Raw genomic sequence first — 19,175 nt, forward strand, 5'->3', positions numbered from 1 at the left:
TATCTTCTTAAAATGTCCCTGGCCACCCCGGTGGCCCTGGCGCCGCCATCACAGCCAAACCTGAGCCCGAGGGCTTCCTTCCCCAGCAGGGCCGACAACAGGGGGGACTCCACGGGGGACACAGCGAGCATCTTCCCCTGGATGCTTCCAGGCAGGAAGGGCCAAGCTGAGAGCTTTGTGTGGAAGGGCCCAGGGCAGAGGAACCGTCCTCTCCCTGTCCTCCAGCACTGGAGTCCAGCCTCCCCTGGGACCCATCCTTACCTGCAGGCCATTCCTGAAAGGGATCCCGGCTCCTTTGCCTGGGCTGTGGAGGTGATACGCGCCTGGGAGATGTCCCCACCGAGGCAGGGTGAGGTGCCAGAGCGAGGGCAGCCCGAGGGCTCCTGCCAGCAGCCAGGGAATGCCAGCAGGGAGCCGTGGCTGGGATTAAATTTCCGGGAAGCGGCTGCTGCGAGCAGCAACAGGCTTAGAGTGATTTCAAGGCACTGGGCTCTCGTCTGGAGGGAGATTGATTGCAAGAGGCAACGAAGAGATTTAAAGAGCAAAATAAAAGCACGGACCCCGGACAACCCAGGGCTGGGCCGCTCAGCCTCCGGTCACCCACTGTGCTGGCAGGACACCACCTTGGACTGGAGAGAGGCAACCAAAGGCTCTCAGAAGGACCACGAGCCTTTGGGCAGGAGGTTTCCTCCAGCATCAGCCCCTGGCAAGCTGGGTGTGAGCCCTGGGCCGCTTCCCATGAGCTGCTCCCGCCCGCGTCCAGCCCCTCGTCAGACGTGTCCCTCCTCCCAGGACATGGATGTCCTCCACCTCCAGCCACATCCCAGAGCTCCCGAGAGAGCAAGAGCGGCAGGAGCCAATGCTCCACGGGTGGGTGCAGCACGGGGGTGGGACTTGGGAAGACACACACGCAGACCAGGGACAAAAGAGCCATCAGATCATTGGAAAACAAAGAGCTTGTAATAATGAAAAAAGGACAGATTTCGTAACCAATCACTTGTTCCTTTGAAAAAACACAATCACAGTAACTTTGCTTTATACAACCACCTAGAAACTATGAAACAGTATCACATTGTGCAGTAATTTTTCTTTTTTTAAAACCTACTTATCAAGAAGGGAATTCCACACTTCAAAAATTATATCCATTTGGGGAGGAAGGAGGAGACAGCTAATAGCGCAGTCACAGATACATCATGAGTCCAAGCAAGCGGCAATTCTTTGTCCTCACCTTTTCCACTGAGCCAAAACAGAAGAGTGGAGAAGGGGATAGCAAAAGGGAAAGGAGGGGGGGGAGAAAGAAAGAAAGAAAGAAAAGAAAGAAAGAAAGCACCCACAGAGGACTAATCACACTCCATAATTACTTTTGACATCTACAGGGCTTCATAGAAAGATCATTTAGACCAACACAGTGGGGAGGGGGAGAGGAAGGCGGCAGCGGGACCCAGGGGGAACTTTGGCGTTTCCACCCCGGGCCCCTTCCAAGCGCCGCTCCTTCGCCACGAGGACTTACGGGATGGAGAGGTCACGGCAAGTTCTACCAGGGTGCCCAATTTCTCCTCTGGAGCGGAGAGTTCACAATTTGGTTTAGAGAGCTCGAGGGATGTCAGGGCGCAGGGCACCTTGCCCGGCAGGGACGGTGCCTCCTGCCCCTCGTGCCGGGGCAGCCCTCGGCTCCCTCCGGGAACAGGCCGGGGTGTCAGCACGGCGGTGCGAGCCTCTCCCGCGGCCTTGGGACAGCCCCCAGCGATGGGACACACCAGCTCAGCCCCACGGGGGCAGCACGGGACGCTCGCCCCAAGGTGCAGAGTTCGGGATTGGGGTCGCGTAAAAGGAGGCAAGGGTTGATGAGGTGACAGCCACTGAGCCCAGCTGTGACTGCTGCAGAGGTACCACAGGGATTTCCCACTCTTCCCCCAGGAGCCCCAGCCCCTCTTTTCCAAGGAGACAAAACAATCCGATTGCCTTCTGGAATAAAAACGTAAATTAAAAAAAAAATAATACTGTTTAAGGCAGAAGATCACCTTCCCCCTGCGAGTGCAAAGCAGAAGGGTGGAGGAGAGGAGGGAGGACACGGAGCTGGGATGCAGCATGTGAGCAAAGTGTGTCCCCAGCTTGCCAAGCCATGTCCTGGCCCCAGGACCCTTCCCAGCACGTGGCCTGACGCTGGGGACGCAGCCCAGCGAGCAGAGCACGGCAGCACCCCTGCAGGACAAGGCCCAATCCACTCGGCCCTTCAAAACACGGCAAAGGCTTCACACTGTCCCCACCGCTCGCTGGAAGATAAATCCCCAGGGATTGTTCCCTCCTGAACCAGGAACATGCTTTCCCTCCCTGTCTGCCACGCTGGCCTTGCAGCTGAGTGCCAGCACAGAGGCAGAACAAGCAGCACAAGGGTTTTCAGGGAAGTAGGAGCAGCAGGATCCAACTCTGCTGAGATTTCCACCAGAGATCTCTCCCATTCCAAGATGTCCATGCTGAAGGCTGCTGCCAGCTGACCCCTTTCATTGGAATCAGACAAACAGCAAAGACACTTGAGAGAATGAGGAGGGCCGGGAGCAGGGCTGGGAAAGGCGTAGGATGAACACCAACTGACTTTGGGAATGCACCTGGATGAGAGAGGTAGGAGCTTACTGGATACACACAGGCTGCAGCCAGGAATGCTGCAAATGCATTTCTCCTAAAATGTGCTGGGACGGCATCGGTTGTCATTGGAGAAGCTCCCAGTCCTGCTTGCCGAGCCCGAAGATCCCAGTCCTGCCCTGCTGTCCTCTCAGGAGCACCCCCATGGCACGAGGCATTGCCCTGCCCCAGCACAGGCACCGGGTGGTTCTGGTGACACCGTCCCAAAGCCACACGGGGAACTCCAGCCAGCAAATCAGCTCTGGGTGCTGCAACACCTCACCCCCTGCAACCCCAAAATCCCCCGGGGCACGGCAGGATGGAGGGCAGGAGGGAATCAGCATGGAGAAGCAGGTTCAAAGGGAATCTCCAAAAGTCACAAATGCCACACTGTGGCACCTCCGCTCCTTAGACTGCACCATCCTGATGGGTTTCACCAGACCAAAGCAGCTCCACACCATCCTGAGCTGCAAAACTCAACCTCCACTGAGTCACGAGGCACAGCCCAACACCTGAAAGCCAGAGCTTGAGGACCTTCCTCAGCTCCCACTTCCCATCCAGCTGCATCCCAACAACTTAAAGCAATGGATAAACCCCTCACCCTCCGCTCCTTTTAACGCTGCTCTGCCCTGGACTGCCACCCTGCTGCTCTCCCTGCGGGAGCATTTCCAAGCACCCATGAGCAAAGCCCAGCTCAGGAAGTGAAGCCACCCTGGGAATGTCCCCACTCCCCTCGCTCCTGCTGCTCCCGAGGAGCGACAGGGCTATTTTCTCTCACCATCTGTTCTGCTTCATTAGGTCTCCCTTTATTGGCCAGATGTTCTCGCAGACGTGGAGCCATCCCGGCTTTAGCGCTCGCTCTCGGGAGGAATCTGCACGCCTGAATTCTCAGAAATCTCTGGGAGGGAGGGAACAGGCGGGCGCAGGGCTGGGAGCTAGGAGCCTTTAAAAGCCACCCTTCTGGGAATTCAGGCTGCTTTCCCCTGAGACAGCATCTTCACTGCCAAAAGGGACAACGTTTTATTTTAGGAGATAACGTTTGCTCGTCATAGCATGCCACCTCCCTTTTTTCTTTCCTTGCTTCTCCTGCCAGCAAAGACAGAAAAAGGGAAGAGGAAGAGCAGAGCAGGGAGCAGAGCAGATGGACACACTGAATTCTTGCTTCCCATAAGGATTTGGGTAAACTACAGAATCAGAATTTAATCACTTGCAACCTGATCCCCCCCGCCAGGCTGGGAAGCAGAGGGTGGGACGGTGCAGCAGCAGGACGGACAGATGGACACAGGTCACCCAGCCACACCCTGCCCTCCCCAGCCCAGCTGAGGAAGGCAGAGTGCTCCCAGGGGACCGGCGTCACTTCCAAATCTCAGAACCATGGAATGGTGTGGGTTGGAAGCGACCTTAAGGATCACATAGTTCCAACCCCCCGCCAAGGGCAGGGACACCCTCCACCAGACCAAATGGCTCACAATGTCTCTCTGTATTTTTAATTTCCCTGTGAAAGGAAGATAATTACTAGTAAAGCTCTGATTCTTTGTATAAAAACCCCACTTGCTTAAGTAACACCCAGTGGTGTTATTTGACTTGAATAAATCCAAATGATTTTGGATTTCCTCCCCCCAGTGCAGCTGCCCCCCCCTAACCTCCCCAGGCAGGGACAGCTCCATTCCCCACTGCTGGAAATACCTACACAAGGTTTGGACACGGCACCAATGCAAATTAGGAACCTGAAATATTTTAGGGGGCTTTATATCCCAGACTCCACTTCCATGTGAACGGGAATGCTGCGTTTTATGTCTGAACTGACCTACGGGAGGTAAAGACAGGAATTCAGGGAAGATGGACAGCACAGCCCCGGCTCTGCTCCCACCAGAGCAGCCCCACACGGAGGGAGATGAGAGGAGCAGCACCACAACGGGGTTTAATCCATTTCCAATTAAATGAAGAGAACCAAATTTCCTTCTTTAGTTCCTCTGGGCAAGAGGCACAGCAGGCAAACTGAGGAAATGCAAGATACCAGCCGTGGGAGACACTGTGCTGGTTAAGGGAAACAACCATCAAACAGCAACCGAGGAGAGATTCCTGCAATTCCACGGCCCAAACTGCCACCAGCCTGGTGAGGATCCTCCTTCAGGAGTTTCACCCTTCCCTTGCCGACCCACAGAGAACAAGGTGTGCCAAGGGAAGGATGACAGGGCTCTGAGACCCCCATGGCTCCCTCCCAGGAGGAGGGGAGTCCATGGAGTTCACATCTCTCTTCCAACATAATTTGCCCGGCTGTCCATTACCCACATCTGCTCAAGCATCCCACTTCCCAAGCGGGGAGAATGAGATGAGCCGAGGGGCAGAGCAGCTGGACAGTGCCCAACAGAGGCTTTTTGCTAACCCAGAAACCACGGAAGAGCTGTTTTCCACCTCACCTTCCCCTTCAGGTGGGCACACCACAGTTCTCTCCATGCTCCCTGAAACACACCACCACTCCTAAGCCCCAGCCTGATGATGGCTGTCCCAGGAGAACCGTCACCATCCTCGCCTCGTCCCACTTTGCTGGGCTGCAGAACTCCCGAAAAGCTCCCTGCTCGGACTGAGATGCCCTCATGACACACCTAAAGCTTGGAAAAGTACTTTTGGATCTGGAGAATGAAGTTCCAAAGCCTTTGTTCGCCCAGTGTTTTGTGCTGTTGGTGGGAACCAACTCTCCTTTCCTTAGGATCATCTGCACTACTTTCACACGTGGAGAAGTTGGCTTTGAACTGGCACGAGAGACATGCCCAGAAGCAGTAGCAGCAGCTAAAAAAAAAAGCATCAGAAAGAGAAACTTTGGTTTAAAATAAACTTGAAAAGGAATAAAAGAGAGAGAAGGTACACAGAGGTGCAAGTTGTCTCACGAGAGGGGTATTTGCAGGGGCATCACCCCAGGACCCTGGAGATGGAGATCTACGTTCCCCACTTCGTTCTACCGTTACAACCTTCATTGCACAGGACTCAAAATCACTCTCATATGGTTGTTAAGTTTCATAAATAATGTGAAAACTATATGCAACAGATACATCATATTTCCAAAAAATTATAAGAAAAGTTACATCAAATTAAAAAGTAGCTTCATGAATGAAGATACTGCTCTAAGTGCACTTTCCCTGCAAGTGCAGCCAGTGCCTCAGCGCTGGGTATGAAGGAAAAAAAAACCCAAACAACTGGAAAAAAAAAAAAAAAACCAACAACAACAACAAAAAAATCGGATTTAAAAAGTCCGGTTTCAACCAGTCAAAACCGGGCCAAGCAGAAACCAAGTGTGCTCTCAGCACTGTCCCATGAGGGAGTCCCTACGGTGCTTCGTTATCCAGATAAGGTTTGTATGTCCTTGTCGAGACTGTAAACAATCCTTCTTTCCTGAACTGTCCTCTTTATTGGCAAAACAAAGTAAAATATTTTATTTGTTTGTTTGTTTGTTTAAAATAGAACATTAAAATTAACCCAGAAGAAAAGAAACGAAACACAGTGAGCTTGTTGGAGTCCATAGGATCTGGTCTGGAAGAGCTCGGAAAACGTGTTCAGTGTTTTCTCCTGTTTTCAGCTGGAACTGTACCAGAGCTCGGGTTACTTGGGGAAGAGGGAAACAGAACGAGAAAACAAAGGATGTGGAATAAGAGAATGTGGCCATCTCATGTGTTCACTTCGTTTGCTAGGTCCTCTATCAACACCTTTGTGTCAGAAGCCTTGGACCTGGAAAGAAAAACAAAACACAAAACACTCACTGGGGAGAAGGAATTCCTGGAATGACACGCAGACAGCAAACCCACAGTGCACTTGGGGGGGAATGAAAAAAGGGGAAAAAAAATGTCCTTCTTATGCAGAGGGGGAATAAACAATCTACTGGAACTGTTTCACACCCTCCCACTCTCCCTGGGAATAGCAGAGCCTTGGAAAGATGCCCCAGATGTCCCTCGGCATCCTCCTCCCGTGGCACTGCCCGCTCCACACCGTGCTGGGCACACTCTGCCCATGGCCAGCGTCACGGCTGGGGACACAGCACCCCTGGGGGTGGAGCACCCTCCCAGCCCTCCCCACAGAACTCCACCAAACCCTTGCAGGATCCCGAGGGGTGCTCCTGCTCCATCTCCCTTTGCTGGGCTGCAGCAAGGAACAGCAAGTTCTTGAGGGATGTGCCTGGCACATCTCCGCTCCCTGCAGGTCTGAGGGGTAAATGGGCTCGGCTGGAGGGAATTCCAGCAGGCTTTGGCCCACATTCCCTTTGCATAACATTTCTCATTCTCTAGCAGCCGCCCGAGGCTGTTGGTATTGGTCCCATCCGTGCAGGGATAAGAGCCAAGCACAGCCCTGAGACCAGAGCACACCCTCCTCCTCCTCCCACCCCTCCCGTGCCGCGCTGCAGGGATTGCACAACGCTCCTGACCCGCTGTGCCTCAGATCCCTGAGGAGCCCGGGGCTGTTCCCCGGCCAAAGGGCAGGGCTCCACAGCTGTGCTCCCAGGGCAGGAGGGACACAGGACACTGCAGCAACGCAGGCACGGCAGGGAAAACACACAGGGGACAGGTTCAGGGGCCGGGCTGCAGGGCGGGGAAACGTTTGAGGTGCAAAAATGATGGGCGGGAAGAAAAAAATGTATGAGTTTGGATCTGAGAGAGGAAGGAGTCTGAGATCTTACCTATGAACCTTAACCAAAGAATAATTGGAATCACAGAATGGTTTGGGTTGGAAGGGACCTTAAAGGTCATCTGGTTCCAACCCTCCTGCCAGAGGCAAGGATGCCACTCACTAAACCACATTGCTCAGGGCCAAATGCAAGCTGGCCTAGGACACTTCCAGGGATGAGGCATCCACAGCTTCTCTGGGCAACCTGTGCCAGGGCCTCACCACCCTCACAGAGAAGAATTTCTTAATATCTGCTCTAACCCTGCCCTCTGCCAGTTTAAAACCATCGCCCCTTCTGTCACTACGAGGTGTAAAGAGCCGCTCTCCCTCTTTTCCTAAGTCCCAAAAATGACTGCTTGAGGAGAACTTCCCCTCCAGTTTGCATTTATAACCTCTGGCAGACTATTTCTGCAGGAGGGGAGCCTTGTAAGAGGGGAACTCCCTCTTCTGACGGTTTACCAGAACCCAAACATGCGTCAAGGATGGATTAATCCCCTGGCAGAGAGCGAGGCACGCTCGTTTACTGGCTGGACCTGTCCTCCCTTTGCAGATTGGGCTGAAATCTTTGCGTGGTTCCCAGCCCCGGGGTTCCCAGCTCTGGGGTTCCCAGCACGGGGTTCCCATCTCCAGGGTTCCCAGCCCGGGGTTCCCAGCTCCGGGGTTCCCAGCACAGGGTTCCCAGCTCCAGGGTTCCCAGCACAGGGTTCCCAGCACAGGGTTCCCAGCTCTGGGTCTGCCAGCTCCGGGGTTCCCAGCTCCAGGGTTCCCAGCACAGGGTTCCCAGCTGTGGGTCTGCCAGCTCCGGGGTTCCCAGCTCCAGGGTTCCCAGCACAGGGTTCCCAGCTGTGGGTCTGCCAGCTCCGGGGTTCCCAGCTCCGGGGTTCCCAGCTGTGGGTCTGCCAGCTCTGGGGTTCCCAGCTCCGGGGTTCCCAGCTCCGGGGTTCCCAGCTCCGGGGTTCCCAGCCCCGGGGTTCCCAGCCCTGGTGTTCCCAGCCCTGGGGTTCCCAGCCCAGCGTTCCCAGCACAGGGTTCCCAGCTCTGGGGTTCCCCAGCTCCGGGGTTCCCAGCACAGGGTTCCCAGCTCTGGGGCTGCCCAGCTCCGGGGTTCCCAGCCCAGGGTTCCCAGCTCCGGGGTTCCCCAGCTCTGGGGTTCCCAGCTCCGGGGTTCCCCAGCCCCAGGTTCCCAGCAGGCATTAACAACTCCAGGGTTCCCAGCTTCAGGGTTCCCAGCAAGCACTAACAGCCCCAGCGCAGGGTTTGGTGGCAGTGCAGAGGCCAGACGTACTGTGAGGCGAGGCGAGGCCTGCGCAGGGACACGCTCAGGCTGCGCTTCCACTGCTTGTTCTTGCGGCGGTTGCGGACGCCGTCCTCCTGGTCCATCATCTGATCCAGGAGCGTCAGGTCGTCGGCGTTGAGCGGCGCCACCGAGATGTCCCTCACGGCGCGGAACTCGCCGCAGTTGTTCAGGTGCTCGTTCTCCAGACGGAAGAAGTTCCACACAAACCGCCTGCGTGGATGGACGGGGAGAAAAACGGGGAGTTACCAACAGAGCTCCCCTTTAACAGCGTCTCCTGCGCTTGGGAAAGCACCGGGATGTGCACCTGGAGAGACATCCAGGGGTTGGAAGCCTGGGCACTGAGAATTCCAGGCTTTCTGTGCTGCCAGGCACTGACCCCCAAGAAAACACTGCATTGGACCTGAGGCCGTGGAAGGGGCTTCCAAAATTGAGTGCCAGCACTGGGATTGTGGGTGTGCAGTTTGAATAGAAATGTGTGATATCACAGGGTGGAAAACTTAGAGTTTAAGGTTTTAGTATATAGTAATATATATAAGGCAAGATGGAGGATTTAGGGCATAGGCTAAGTTCTTCTTCTTTCTCCTTCTTCTTCAGGGGTTTGGGTGGTGTATTTAATTGGGTAGAGAAAAGCACATTGCGGACCCCAGGTATTTGTTATTGGGTTAAAAGTAAAAATAATTTAGGTGTCATTTCATAATTGAATGATTTGTGCCTAAAAGACCTTGGAAAGAGTTAGAGACGGAGCCATTTTTCACCTTGTTAGCAGAACTCACAACCTGTGAGACTGTACTGTAGATAAGAATTAATAAACAACTGAGTCTGAAAACGAACTGCGTCTCCCGAGCGTTTAATCCTGGCTCTAACAGAAAAAAGAATATTAAAACATACATCCAGGGACTAACAGCAGCACCTGCTGCAACATCTTTACCCTGGAGATACTTCTCCCTGTCAGGCTTATTCCCTATCCTAATGCTGACAGCCCTAATACGGACAGCATGGAGGCACCAAGCACTCCAAGGCAAAGGTCACCTCCAGCAGCATCTACATGAGCGAGGGTCAGCTTCAAGTTCTCCCCAGGAAGCTGTGGGGGTGGGTTTCCAGCTACAGAAAAGGTGTTTTAAGGTCCTGGGACCTTGCAGGATCCAAATGGATGACGAAGAATACAAATTAGCATTTGGAAAAGAAGCAGAGGTTTGAAAATCGGAAACTTGAGCATCAAGTGAAGTTTCAACTGGAAATTTCAAGGAGAAATTTGATAAAAACTAACCCCTTAAGATTACGTCACGGTTCAGAAGGAACTGCAAACTCAGTGTGAAGGACTCAGCTCCACACTGTGGCAGAGCCCCCTACCCCTTTCTTCACCCTGTTAGGATTAAATATTCCTGTTAACCCCAGTCTCCTTGAAAATAAACCTCAGTACATTCCACCTCCAAGCATCCCGGCGCTTTCCCCCCCATGCTGATGTTACAGAACACAGATGTGAAAACAGATCCAAGAGAAATGAGCTGCTCAGCCCAGCAGCCTTACCGGAACACCTCGAGTGGGGCAAACACCGTAGAGATGATGTCCGCAGCGTAGGGAAAGATTTGCATGGAAGTGAGGGAGATCTGGATGGTCCACGCAAAACGCAGGATGACGTCTTCTACAATGGCACAATAGTAGTATGCCTGAGGAGCAACAAGAACAAAACAGCTCAAAAAACGCCTCCTGCACCGAAAAGACCTCAGCGGGTCTTCGGAAAGCTACAGAATCTGCTGCTCCAACTGAAGCAAAAGGAACGGAAATGATCTCTTGGAAACAAATCAGCTCGACCGCTGGAAAATCCCAGCCTGTAGCACTGAAATGCTCCAGTGGCCGAACTGCAACATGCTCTAAAGCTCAGCAAGTTTGGTCAAAATGTTACAAGCCTAGCCCTAAGGTAAGAGCAGGCTGCATACGCACTTTCTGTGGGTAGACAATTCCTTCTCGGAGAAACGTATTTTCACCAGCATTTTTGTCAAAGAGACCCCAGTCCATCTTCAGGTCCCAAATGAGGGTATAGCAAGAGCTGATGAAACAGAAGATAATCCACAGGTAGAAGAACACTTGGGTGTCACTGTGGTTTTTAGCTGGAAAAGAGAAGAACAGCATACTTCTGTAGAACTGAGAGCGCATGCCTTCTTAAAACAGCTACAAACCGCCTCATTTGAGCAGTGGAAATCACCTCTTCTACCCAAGTTCTGGGAAAACACATCAAATACTAATCTGAGCCAAACCAAAAGCCTTAGCAGGACCTGCTTTATATTGTTGTTGACATTCCACTTTCATCCCGTTCAACTTTCAGCGCTCGGGATTGCAATTTACATTAATACTTGGAACAGGCTCCCAGGGAAGCGGTGGCAGTCCCAAGCCTGCCAGAGTTCAGGAAGCGTTTGGGGAACACCCTGAGGCCCGTGGTGGGATTCTCGGGGCTGGTCCTGTGCAGGGCCAGGAGCTGGACTCGAGGATCCTTGTGGGTTCCAGCTCGGGGCATTGTATGATTTTGTTTTCTCGGGCTCAGGGCAGAGCTGCCGTTCTGGCTCTGAACAGCAGGTGGAAGCTGCGGGCCACGTTTCGCAAAGGACGTGGGCTTGGACAGAGGCTGCAGCAGCGAGGCAGAGCTCAGCTGGAGCGTTTGGCAAGGAAATATTTGACTTTGCATTAACATCAGCAGCCGTGAATTAGTGCACTAAAAGCCCGAAGAGCATGGGCAGCACAGGAATTACCGCCAGCCATTTCAGAGGCTGTGGCAGCAAGGGAAAAGGCAGCAGTACATTAAAGTGTAGAAATCCTAAAGCAGGCTCTGTATGGAGTTTTAAATACCCACACAGAGCTCCTCTTTGGAAACAGGCCACTGTGGGCCCACCGCCTGCTCAGCTAGGGGTAGGTTTTTTCCAACCAAGTTGTTTCCCACTGCCCCCTGAAAAGGTTACGTTGTTCTCAATTCGGCTACAATTCCCTGCATCAGCTGGCTGGGGAAAACCAGACAGAGCTGGTAGTTCTGTTTGCTTTTGAAAAGCCGGCTCGAAAAGTTCACACAAGTAAAATACATTATGATGCTTCAGAAGGCTGAGACATTTTGCACCTGGCTGCTAGCAGGAATCTCGCCTTTCTGTGCAGCCTCGGCAATTAATTGCTCATTCACTGACTCCCTCTAATAAAGCAAATAACATTTCCAGTACAAAAAAGATGTTTCCAGCCCAAGCCCAATGCCACGCTACATGACAGCACCTTTTCCTACACGTGTGGCTTTAAAACAGCCAGAATCCCTGCAGCTGATCAGCCAGGGAGCAACAGGGCAATTTGCCCTCTCCTTCCCTCTGTATTTCTAGCAATTACCATCTAAATGTAACGCGGCAATCCGATAAAATTAATGGAGGTGAAAATTAGAGTACGTTCCTCCCATTAACACCTTTCAGGCTTCCTGGACACGATGTGCAGGATATAGGTCAAACCCACACGCTCCTTCCCCTCTCCAAACACGCCCGTAAGGCAAACCTCCGAACGCCACTCATGCAGCAAAGCCCGTCGGTGTGGGAAAGGGGCACGGGATGGCTGCAGCTCCCAGGTCTGAGCAGCTTCCCTGCTCTGGGGCAAGGCTGGAAGCCTTTGAGCACATCCCACATCCTCGGCTTGGCCAGGACACGGGTGCAGCATCACGATCGTGGTCCCTGCAGAGCCGTGACGTCAGCCGGGAGCAGCATCCCACGTCCTCGGCTGCCCAGGTACCTCAAACGCTGCTGCTGCTGCCTGGAAACAGCCTCTCCCAGGCTATTTTTAACGTGCAGCTGCCCACAGAAAGGGACACAGGTGAGGATTCTGGAGCTCAGCAATGAGGGCTGCACTGGCAGGTTTCATTCCCTCCTTCCCGCCCCTCTCAGCTCCTCCAAAATCTCCACGACATTATTTCAGGAAGAAAAGGCAGATGCTGACATTCGGTGACTCATGAGACACTGAGCCTGTTCTCTCCAGCATTATTTTTAGCTCATTAGATCTCCATGTTTAGTTGCCATTACCAGACCCTAAAGGGTAACTCAGAGGCAATTCATGGGTTGTATGTGCTTTCAAAGCACCTAAAATGCTTCAAAAGATCCTGTGAGGCTGCAGTGCTTCCTGTCCCCTTAGGCTTGCAAGTTGCATCATGCTGCCTTGGGTTGGGGGTTTTTTGTTGTTGTTGTTGTTCTTTTTGGTTTGTTTTTTTTTTTTTTTTTTCCAGGATTCAATTAAACAGAGTCTTATTGCACACCTTCATGGAGCAGCCAGCACCATCCATTGCTTCCCTGGCCTGAGCCATGCCCTGCAAGAGCAGGCAGAAGCGCAGGGAAGCATTGCTGGGCAGCTCTTTTGGAGTTCTGTGGTCATGGAGGGGCCGGTCTGCCCCCTGATTATCATCTCCAAGCTCAGAAAGGGCAAATAAAACTCCACCCTAAGCTGGCAGTTACAGAGGAAGGGGATTTCAAAGGTTCTTGATGCTTAAACCTAAATCCCAGAATGGCTCGGGTTGGAAGGGGCAGTGGGTCACCTGGCCCAACCCCTCTGCTCAAGCTGGGTCATCCCAGAGCACGCGGCACAGGCTCTTGAGAGCAATTACAGAAAGGAGAACTGGGAAGGAAAAGGGCCAAGTGAGAAATCTAATCTCACCGATCTCAAAAGGATGTGCTTGCTTTCAGTCAAGTTATCCTGGGCTCAGTTCCCCTCTCCCTGCCTCTGTCTTTGCAGCAGCCTATTCAGTGGCACCTGGGGTCACACTGCTGGCCCCTTGCTCCTGTTCCCTTTCTCATCAACCAGCTCTGCAATGCATTCAGCTCCTGAAAAAATTCATTAAAAACCCAAATCACTCCGTGGTAAAATGCCCTAATCAGAACTAGCCTATTGTCTTCAGTCTTGGCCTCCGAGTCCTCCCTTTAATCACTTATCCTCCTTTTCCTCCTGCCTGCAGTCCTGTGTGATACCTTCCTTCCTCCTGTCCTCATTGGTATGCAGCTGGTGTGCAGAAATATGTTACTGCTCCAGGCGAGCAATTATAGCTGGGTCTCTGCTGGCTGGTCCTCGCAGCCCTCTTCACTGCTGCTCAGGGGGAGAGAAAAATCAAGGCATTCATATTCTGCCCAGAGGCTCCATCAGCTCCCGGCCTGCCGGTTTTCCAGGAGCAATACAGAGCTCTGCATATTTATGATGATGTCAGGGTCTGTTTAAGCAGGAACTGTTTCATCCTGTGTGCTTTTTCTTTGTTTAATGAGGTGCTAGAAAACACCAAAAACCATGAGAGAGGGATGGAGTCTCTGGATGAGAAAAGCTCTCTGGACATCTGGCCGATCTTGACCTCTCCAGGAAGGTAAAAAAGAGGAAGTTTTCAGTACCCTCATGGCACCAGTGACATCCCCCCAGGAGAGGCATGAAGGACCTTCCTACTCCATGCTCCAAAGGGCACCACCACGGAGCAACTTCCTGAGCTGCTGTTATTCAAAGCAGCACATGCAGGAAAAAATAGCACCAGCACAAAACCTCTGAAGCTGCAGGAGCAGCTCTAACCCTGAGGATGGGCTGATTTCAGCGCTCACATTGCCATGCCTGTGGCTTGGAGGTGTGCAGTTGTGTCAGAGGCTACCTGAGTCCACAATGCCTGGCTGCCTCCACTTGCCACAGAGCCTGTGGGAAGCAGTGTGCCACGGGAGCTGTTTGCAGCCTTCACCACAGAATTTCCATTAGCATCCTCGGTTTACCCCATAACATGCAATTCCAGCAGATCCTCCGCACAAATACACCTCAAATTGCTCCAGAAGGTCAACTAGATAAATAATGGATGGCTTCCACCTTTGAACCGAAGCTGTGAATAGCCACAGTCCCCAAAAACAGCCAAAGGCACTTGCAGCAGCAGAATTTACTGCCTGCAAAAACTGCTGATGGGCAATATCCTGGATCCCCAAACCAGCCCCAGGGGCCACAGTATCTGACTGGCATTCTGAGGGAACACTGCTCTGCAGAAATTACAGCCCCTCCGAAGCCCAGGCAAGAGAAAAGGTTGCTTTCCATCAAAGACAGACAGCGAGTGCCCTCCCCAACGCAGTTAATATTGACTTTCCCTCCAAAGAATACTATCTGTTTACCCTGCTGAATTATTCTGGGGAATGTAAACACTATATAGTATTCAACACGGCAAAAATCAATGCCATGTATTATTGAAGGGCTGGATAAGAGCACAATGGCCCTCGATAAGCATTCCTGGCGCGTCACCCGCCCTGGGTTGTGCTGATGGGGAGCGCTCTGATAAAAGCTGCAGGAAGCAGGAGGTTATCAGGGAACACAGCCAGGTAAGCCCTGCTGCACAGAACACTGACTACTCTGCCAACCAGCTCTCGGTCTGGGCTTTGCCGAACGCAGCCTCAATCATAGACTGAAGCAGAAGCAAAGCAAGAATGCATTAGCGTGCAAGGCAAGCACAGCTCTGAGCAGGCCTAGGGATGGTGTGTGCCCATTAACTCCATCCCAGCGCACCACAGAGCAGGGTGACAGCCCGAAGTGACTTACCTACCTAAGGGCTGCCATCAGAGTGACATCCCCAAGCATTTGTCTAACACCTTGGCGCTCGAAGCACAGCATTACCTCTCCCCTCAGTAATGAGATATCTTAATGAGCGGGCAGCGCTGCCTTTCTGCCCAGCCAGCACGTCCTGCTGTTTAGCACTGATCAATGGCAGAGCCAGGACATGACAGGGGATTTAATGCAGTTAAAAGGCAAAAAATAACCCAACGGGAGCACACGCAGGACTCGCCATCGTGCGCTGCCAAACACCGACTCTTCCCTAAGAACCTTCCCTCGGATTGTGCAAACCTCTGCAATCGCCTCCGGGCACAATTTAAGCAAAGCAGCAGCGAAGAACTGTCAAGAGGCAACATCTCATATCTTCTTCTAGCCAAGAGCCTACATTTGTAGAGCAGGGAAATCCCAAAATCGTGTTTGGATTAAAAACCCTCTGCAGGTTTTGTGTTGGTTTGTGTCTAATTTCAAGGCACGGCAGCAAGCTCCTGGCTGGTACCTCACAAACTGACAAGTGTGATTTAAGTGCAAACAGGAGGGAGCCTATCAGTCGTGGCTGAGATTTGAGCTGGTTCTTCTCTGGTGCCTTCTGTAGCTTTTGAGAGGTGTTCTTGGGGAAAGTTTAACCACTACACCTTGAGAAAGGATGGGATTTCCAATCAAAGCATTTGCCAGAAGTCTCACTAATAGGAGTATCTGGATTCACGGTCAGAAATGAATGGCATGGTCATCAGGGCCTTTGATGGACACTTTGGGGATGGGGACACAATGTCATCTGCTCCCTCTACGGTGCTTTGACATCCAACAGCAGATTCTTTCAAAATTTCCTTCTTTTAAAAGTGGAAGAGAAGAACTGTTAGATGATTGCATCTCCTACATTTCTGCACCAGACTCCAGACCCGCGTGAATCTGACAGGAAGATTGCTTGTAATGCAGCCACTTGCTTTTCTTAAAATGTTCCATTAAAAAAAAAAGGTCAGGCTTCCCTCCTTAAGTGCCTGTGAAATTAAGACTCAGTATGTCGCCCTTTTTGCTTACACCTCGTTTGTTAGCATTCCCATTTCCCCGGCCACCTTCAACACAAAGGCATAACAAGTGACACTCTTGGTCCACTTCCCAAATCCCAGCTATTATTCCCCACCTCCTCTCGGCTGAGAAAGCAAACCACGGATCACGGCGCCACGGGGTGCTGAGGTCACCGCCCACGTCCCACCTGACATCTGCAGACCTACAAAGCACGGCAAGGCTTCCCAGCGGGATGTTCTGCCTCGTCTGCGCGTGGGGAGTCGCCAAAATCCCTGTGAACCCCCTGCGAATTCCCACTGCCAGGCTCCCCAGCGAGCAGGGCTTGCTGGCACCTTACTTACCGGCACCTCCGCCCTGGCCAGGCTGCTCCTGCCGCAGCGTTCCCGGGATATTCCAGCACTCCCAGCATATTCCTGGCTCCACCCCGAAGCACCATCACTGGGATGGGTGTCAGCAAGCAGCTGCAGGAAAGCAGGGGGGAGCAGAGTGCCACGGAGCCCCAGAGCCAAGGGAAGAGGTCAGAGGCCAGCACGAGCAGCGTCTGCCCACGGCGATGGATGCCTCCCGATTCCTCGCTAATGACACTGCTGCCGCTCTGATGGAAAGGATCAGAAAGACTGCCTAATGAACACAACTCATTACCGGAGGCCTCCTGGGCACGGGATGACAGGGCTGCAGACAAAAATTCATCCTAGCTCACAGCGATGTGACAGACGGTGCATGTTTTGGCTCCGAATAATCACCCTGGTGGAGCTGCCAGTGTGCTGTGCTAAGGGAAGGCGTGTGAAAACGGCAAGTATTAAGAAAGAAGCCAGTTAATCCCATTACAAAGTTTGTTTTACTTCAAGAGGTCAATCCAAGCACTCCGTAAGGCTCTTGTGACACCTAAATCAAATGCTGACAGCTCTTTCAGCCCTGAGGAAGAGGGGGAGAGATGGGAGGTCTTGTACCAACACAGAAGTGAGGGAACAGGATCTCACAAATGCTACTCGCTTCATTCTTTCGTGATTTTTTTTTAAGGTGTTGTGCTTACAAAACCTTTATAGAAGTTCACTTATTTTTCCCTGCCCCAGCCCCCTAAAAATGAAATTATCTATCTCAGCTGGAGGGCTGTGCACTGTTGCACTGATGTCATTTCAGTCCCAGCTCTCCCATCACCTCACTGTCTCCTGCTGTAAGCACGGAGGGAGGATCACAGTGCTTTATTGTCCCACCTACCAGCAGCCTCACTCCACGGGGGCTGCAACTGCAGCTTCCAACACAGGAATGACAAGGGCTAAGCGACACGAGGCAGTGCCCACCGAGCTCAGGTGCAGCCAGGCACCTCCTGCAGCCCCAGCAGCACAGCTGGATGTCCCCCCAGCCTGTGCCCCATCCTGCTGAGCATCTCCATCCCTCCCTGGAAGTCAGAGCCCTCCTCAGGGCCCTGCCTGGGGACAGACCGTGCGAGAAGCGGTGTTCTGTTCCGTCCTCACGCCATGCCAGTGCTGGGAACGGCCCTGATTAATGAGGAGTGGGCAGTCCTCAGGTATGAGATCTGGGAATCTTCTGCTGCATTTTCCAAAAGCAGCACATTCCCCATTCATCCTCCTCTGGTCAGACCTGGTTGAACCTCTCCATTAATAAGGGATGGTCCAACACCTTCCTGCAAAAGCCATTAATCGCAGGATGGCTCTCGCCTTGACACTCCACATCTCTATTCCTTGGCCCTTTTTCTCTTAGGGTTGCCTTTAAAAATCATAAATTAGACATTACTGCAGAGAAGCCTGTGTCTGGAGTGATGGGGAGAGCACAGACAGAAGCACAGCTCTTCAGAGACAGCCCTATTTAGTTAACTTCCGTATTTTTAATTACTGCCAATTTCCTGGGCTGTTTAATGAGAAAGTGCATGGCAGTTCCATTATCTTAGACCAACCTAGGGCTCTCCAGGGCACCCCAAGCCAATGGCAACTGGTGTTCAGCAGGCTTATTTGGAGTACCTGGAAAAACCCTGGGAGCCAGGATGGAAGAGGAGATGCTTACTCAAGTTTCCAGGCCACATGGATTAACTTTGGAATAATTAAGAGGTTAATAAATAGCAGGATACTACTCAGACCACATGTATTTCATTGAATACGGTGTGTGAATCAAATTGACAATGTCCATAAACCATCCTGCCTCTCACTTAAAGGATAAAATCCCACACAGCCAATAGCAAGGTAAACATGAAATGGTCACACTGAACCCGCAAATCCCACAAAACAAGAAAATTATGAAAGAGAGGCACACAAGAAGCTCCGTTCTTCAAGCACAGAAGCCAAATCCATATTTCGGTATTTCCAATGACACCATGTAAGCAAGCTGCATCAAGGTGAGAGAAAACTGTCAGCAGCAAAACCACGATGCCTCATCTTAAAAGGAATAAAGTTGGAGCATAAATCATGGCTAAAGCTTCCTAAGTGACCAGCACTCCTTGAGTAGTACAACACAACTGTTTCTTAGAAGAGCTGAACACCTAAATATAACAACCCTATCCTACACAGCCTGAGTCAGGTCTGAGTGAGGAGTGAAAGCTGGCTATCCCAGATATGACAGTGTGCAAACACAATTTATACAAGAAGGGATGCCCGTGGAGTTCCCTCTCTGGGATATCCCCTCGGTGTCAGGAGGACATGGACCTGCTGGAGTGAGTCTAGAGGAGGCCATGAAGATGGACAGAAGGATGAAGCACCTCTGCTATGGGGGGCAGACTGAGAGAGCTGGGAGTGTTCAGCCTGGAGAGGTGACCAGATGGCTCTGGTGAAACCTTAGAGCCCCTTCCAGTGCCTAAAGGGGCTCAAAGAGAGATGGAGAGGGACTTTGGACAAAGGTCTGGAGTGACAGGACCAAGGGGAATGACTATAAACTGACAGAGGGCAGAGGCAGATTAAATGTTATGAAGAAATTCTTCCCTGTGAGGGTAGTGAGGCCCTGGAACAGCTTGTCCAGAGAAGCTGTGGAACACGTCCCTGGAAGTGTTCAACGCCAGGTTGGACACTGGGGCTTG

General features: G+C 52.2%; 1 protein-coding gene across 1 annotated transcript in view; it reads right to left on the reverse strand.

Annotated features, from left to right (window-relative positions):
* Window positions 1-938: 938 nt before the first annotated feature.
* XPR1 (xenotropic and polytropic retrovirus receptor 1) overlaps window positions 939-19,175 on the reverse strand; it is a 111,727-nt gene continuing 93,490 nt past the window's right edge. The window contains exons 12-15 of the mRNA XM_040072316.1: window positions 10,511-10,677; window positions 10,097-10,236; window positions 8,558-8,779; window positions 939-6,342 (exon numbers count right to left, since the gene is read on the reverse strand). Of these exons, the coding sequence (XP_039928250.1) occupies window positions 6,282-6,342; window positions 8,558-8,779; window positions 10,097-10,236; window positions 10,511-10,677 (590 nt within the window). The 3' untranslated portion in view covers window positions 939-6,281. The remainder of the gene's footprint in view (window positions 6,343-8,557; window positions 8,780-10,096; window positions 10,237-10,510; window positions 10,678-19,175) is intronic.

This window comes from Hirundo rustica, chromosome 9, assembly GCF_015227805.2.
Source record: "Hirundo rustica isolate bHirRus1 chromosome 9, bHirRus1.pri.v3, whole genome shotgun sequence".
Classification (NCBI taxonomy): domain Eukaryota; kingdom Metazoa; phylum Chordata; class Aves; order Passeriformes; family Hirundinidae; genus Hirundo; species Hirundo rustica.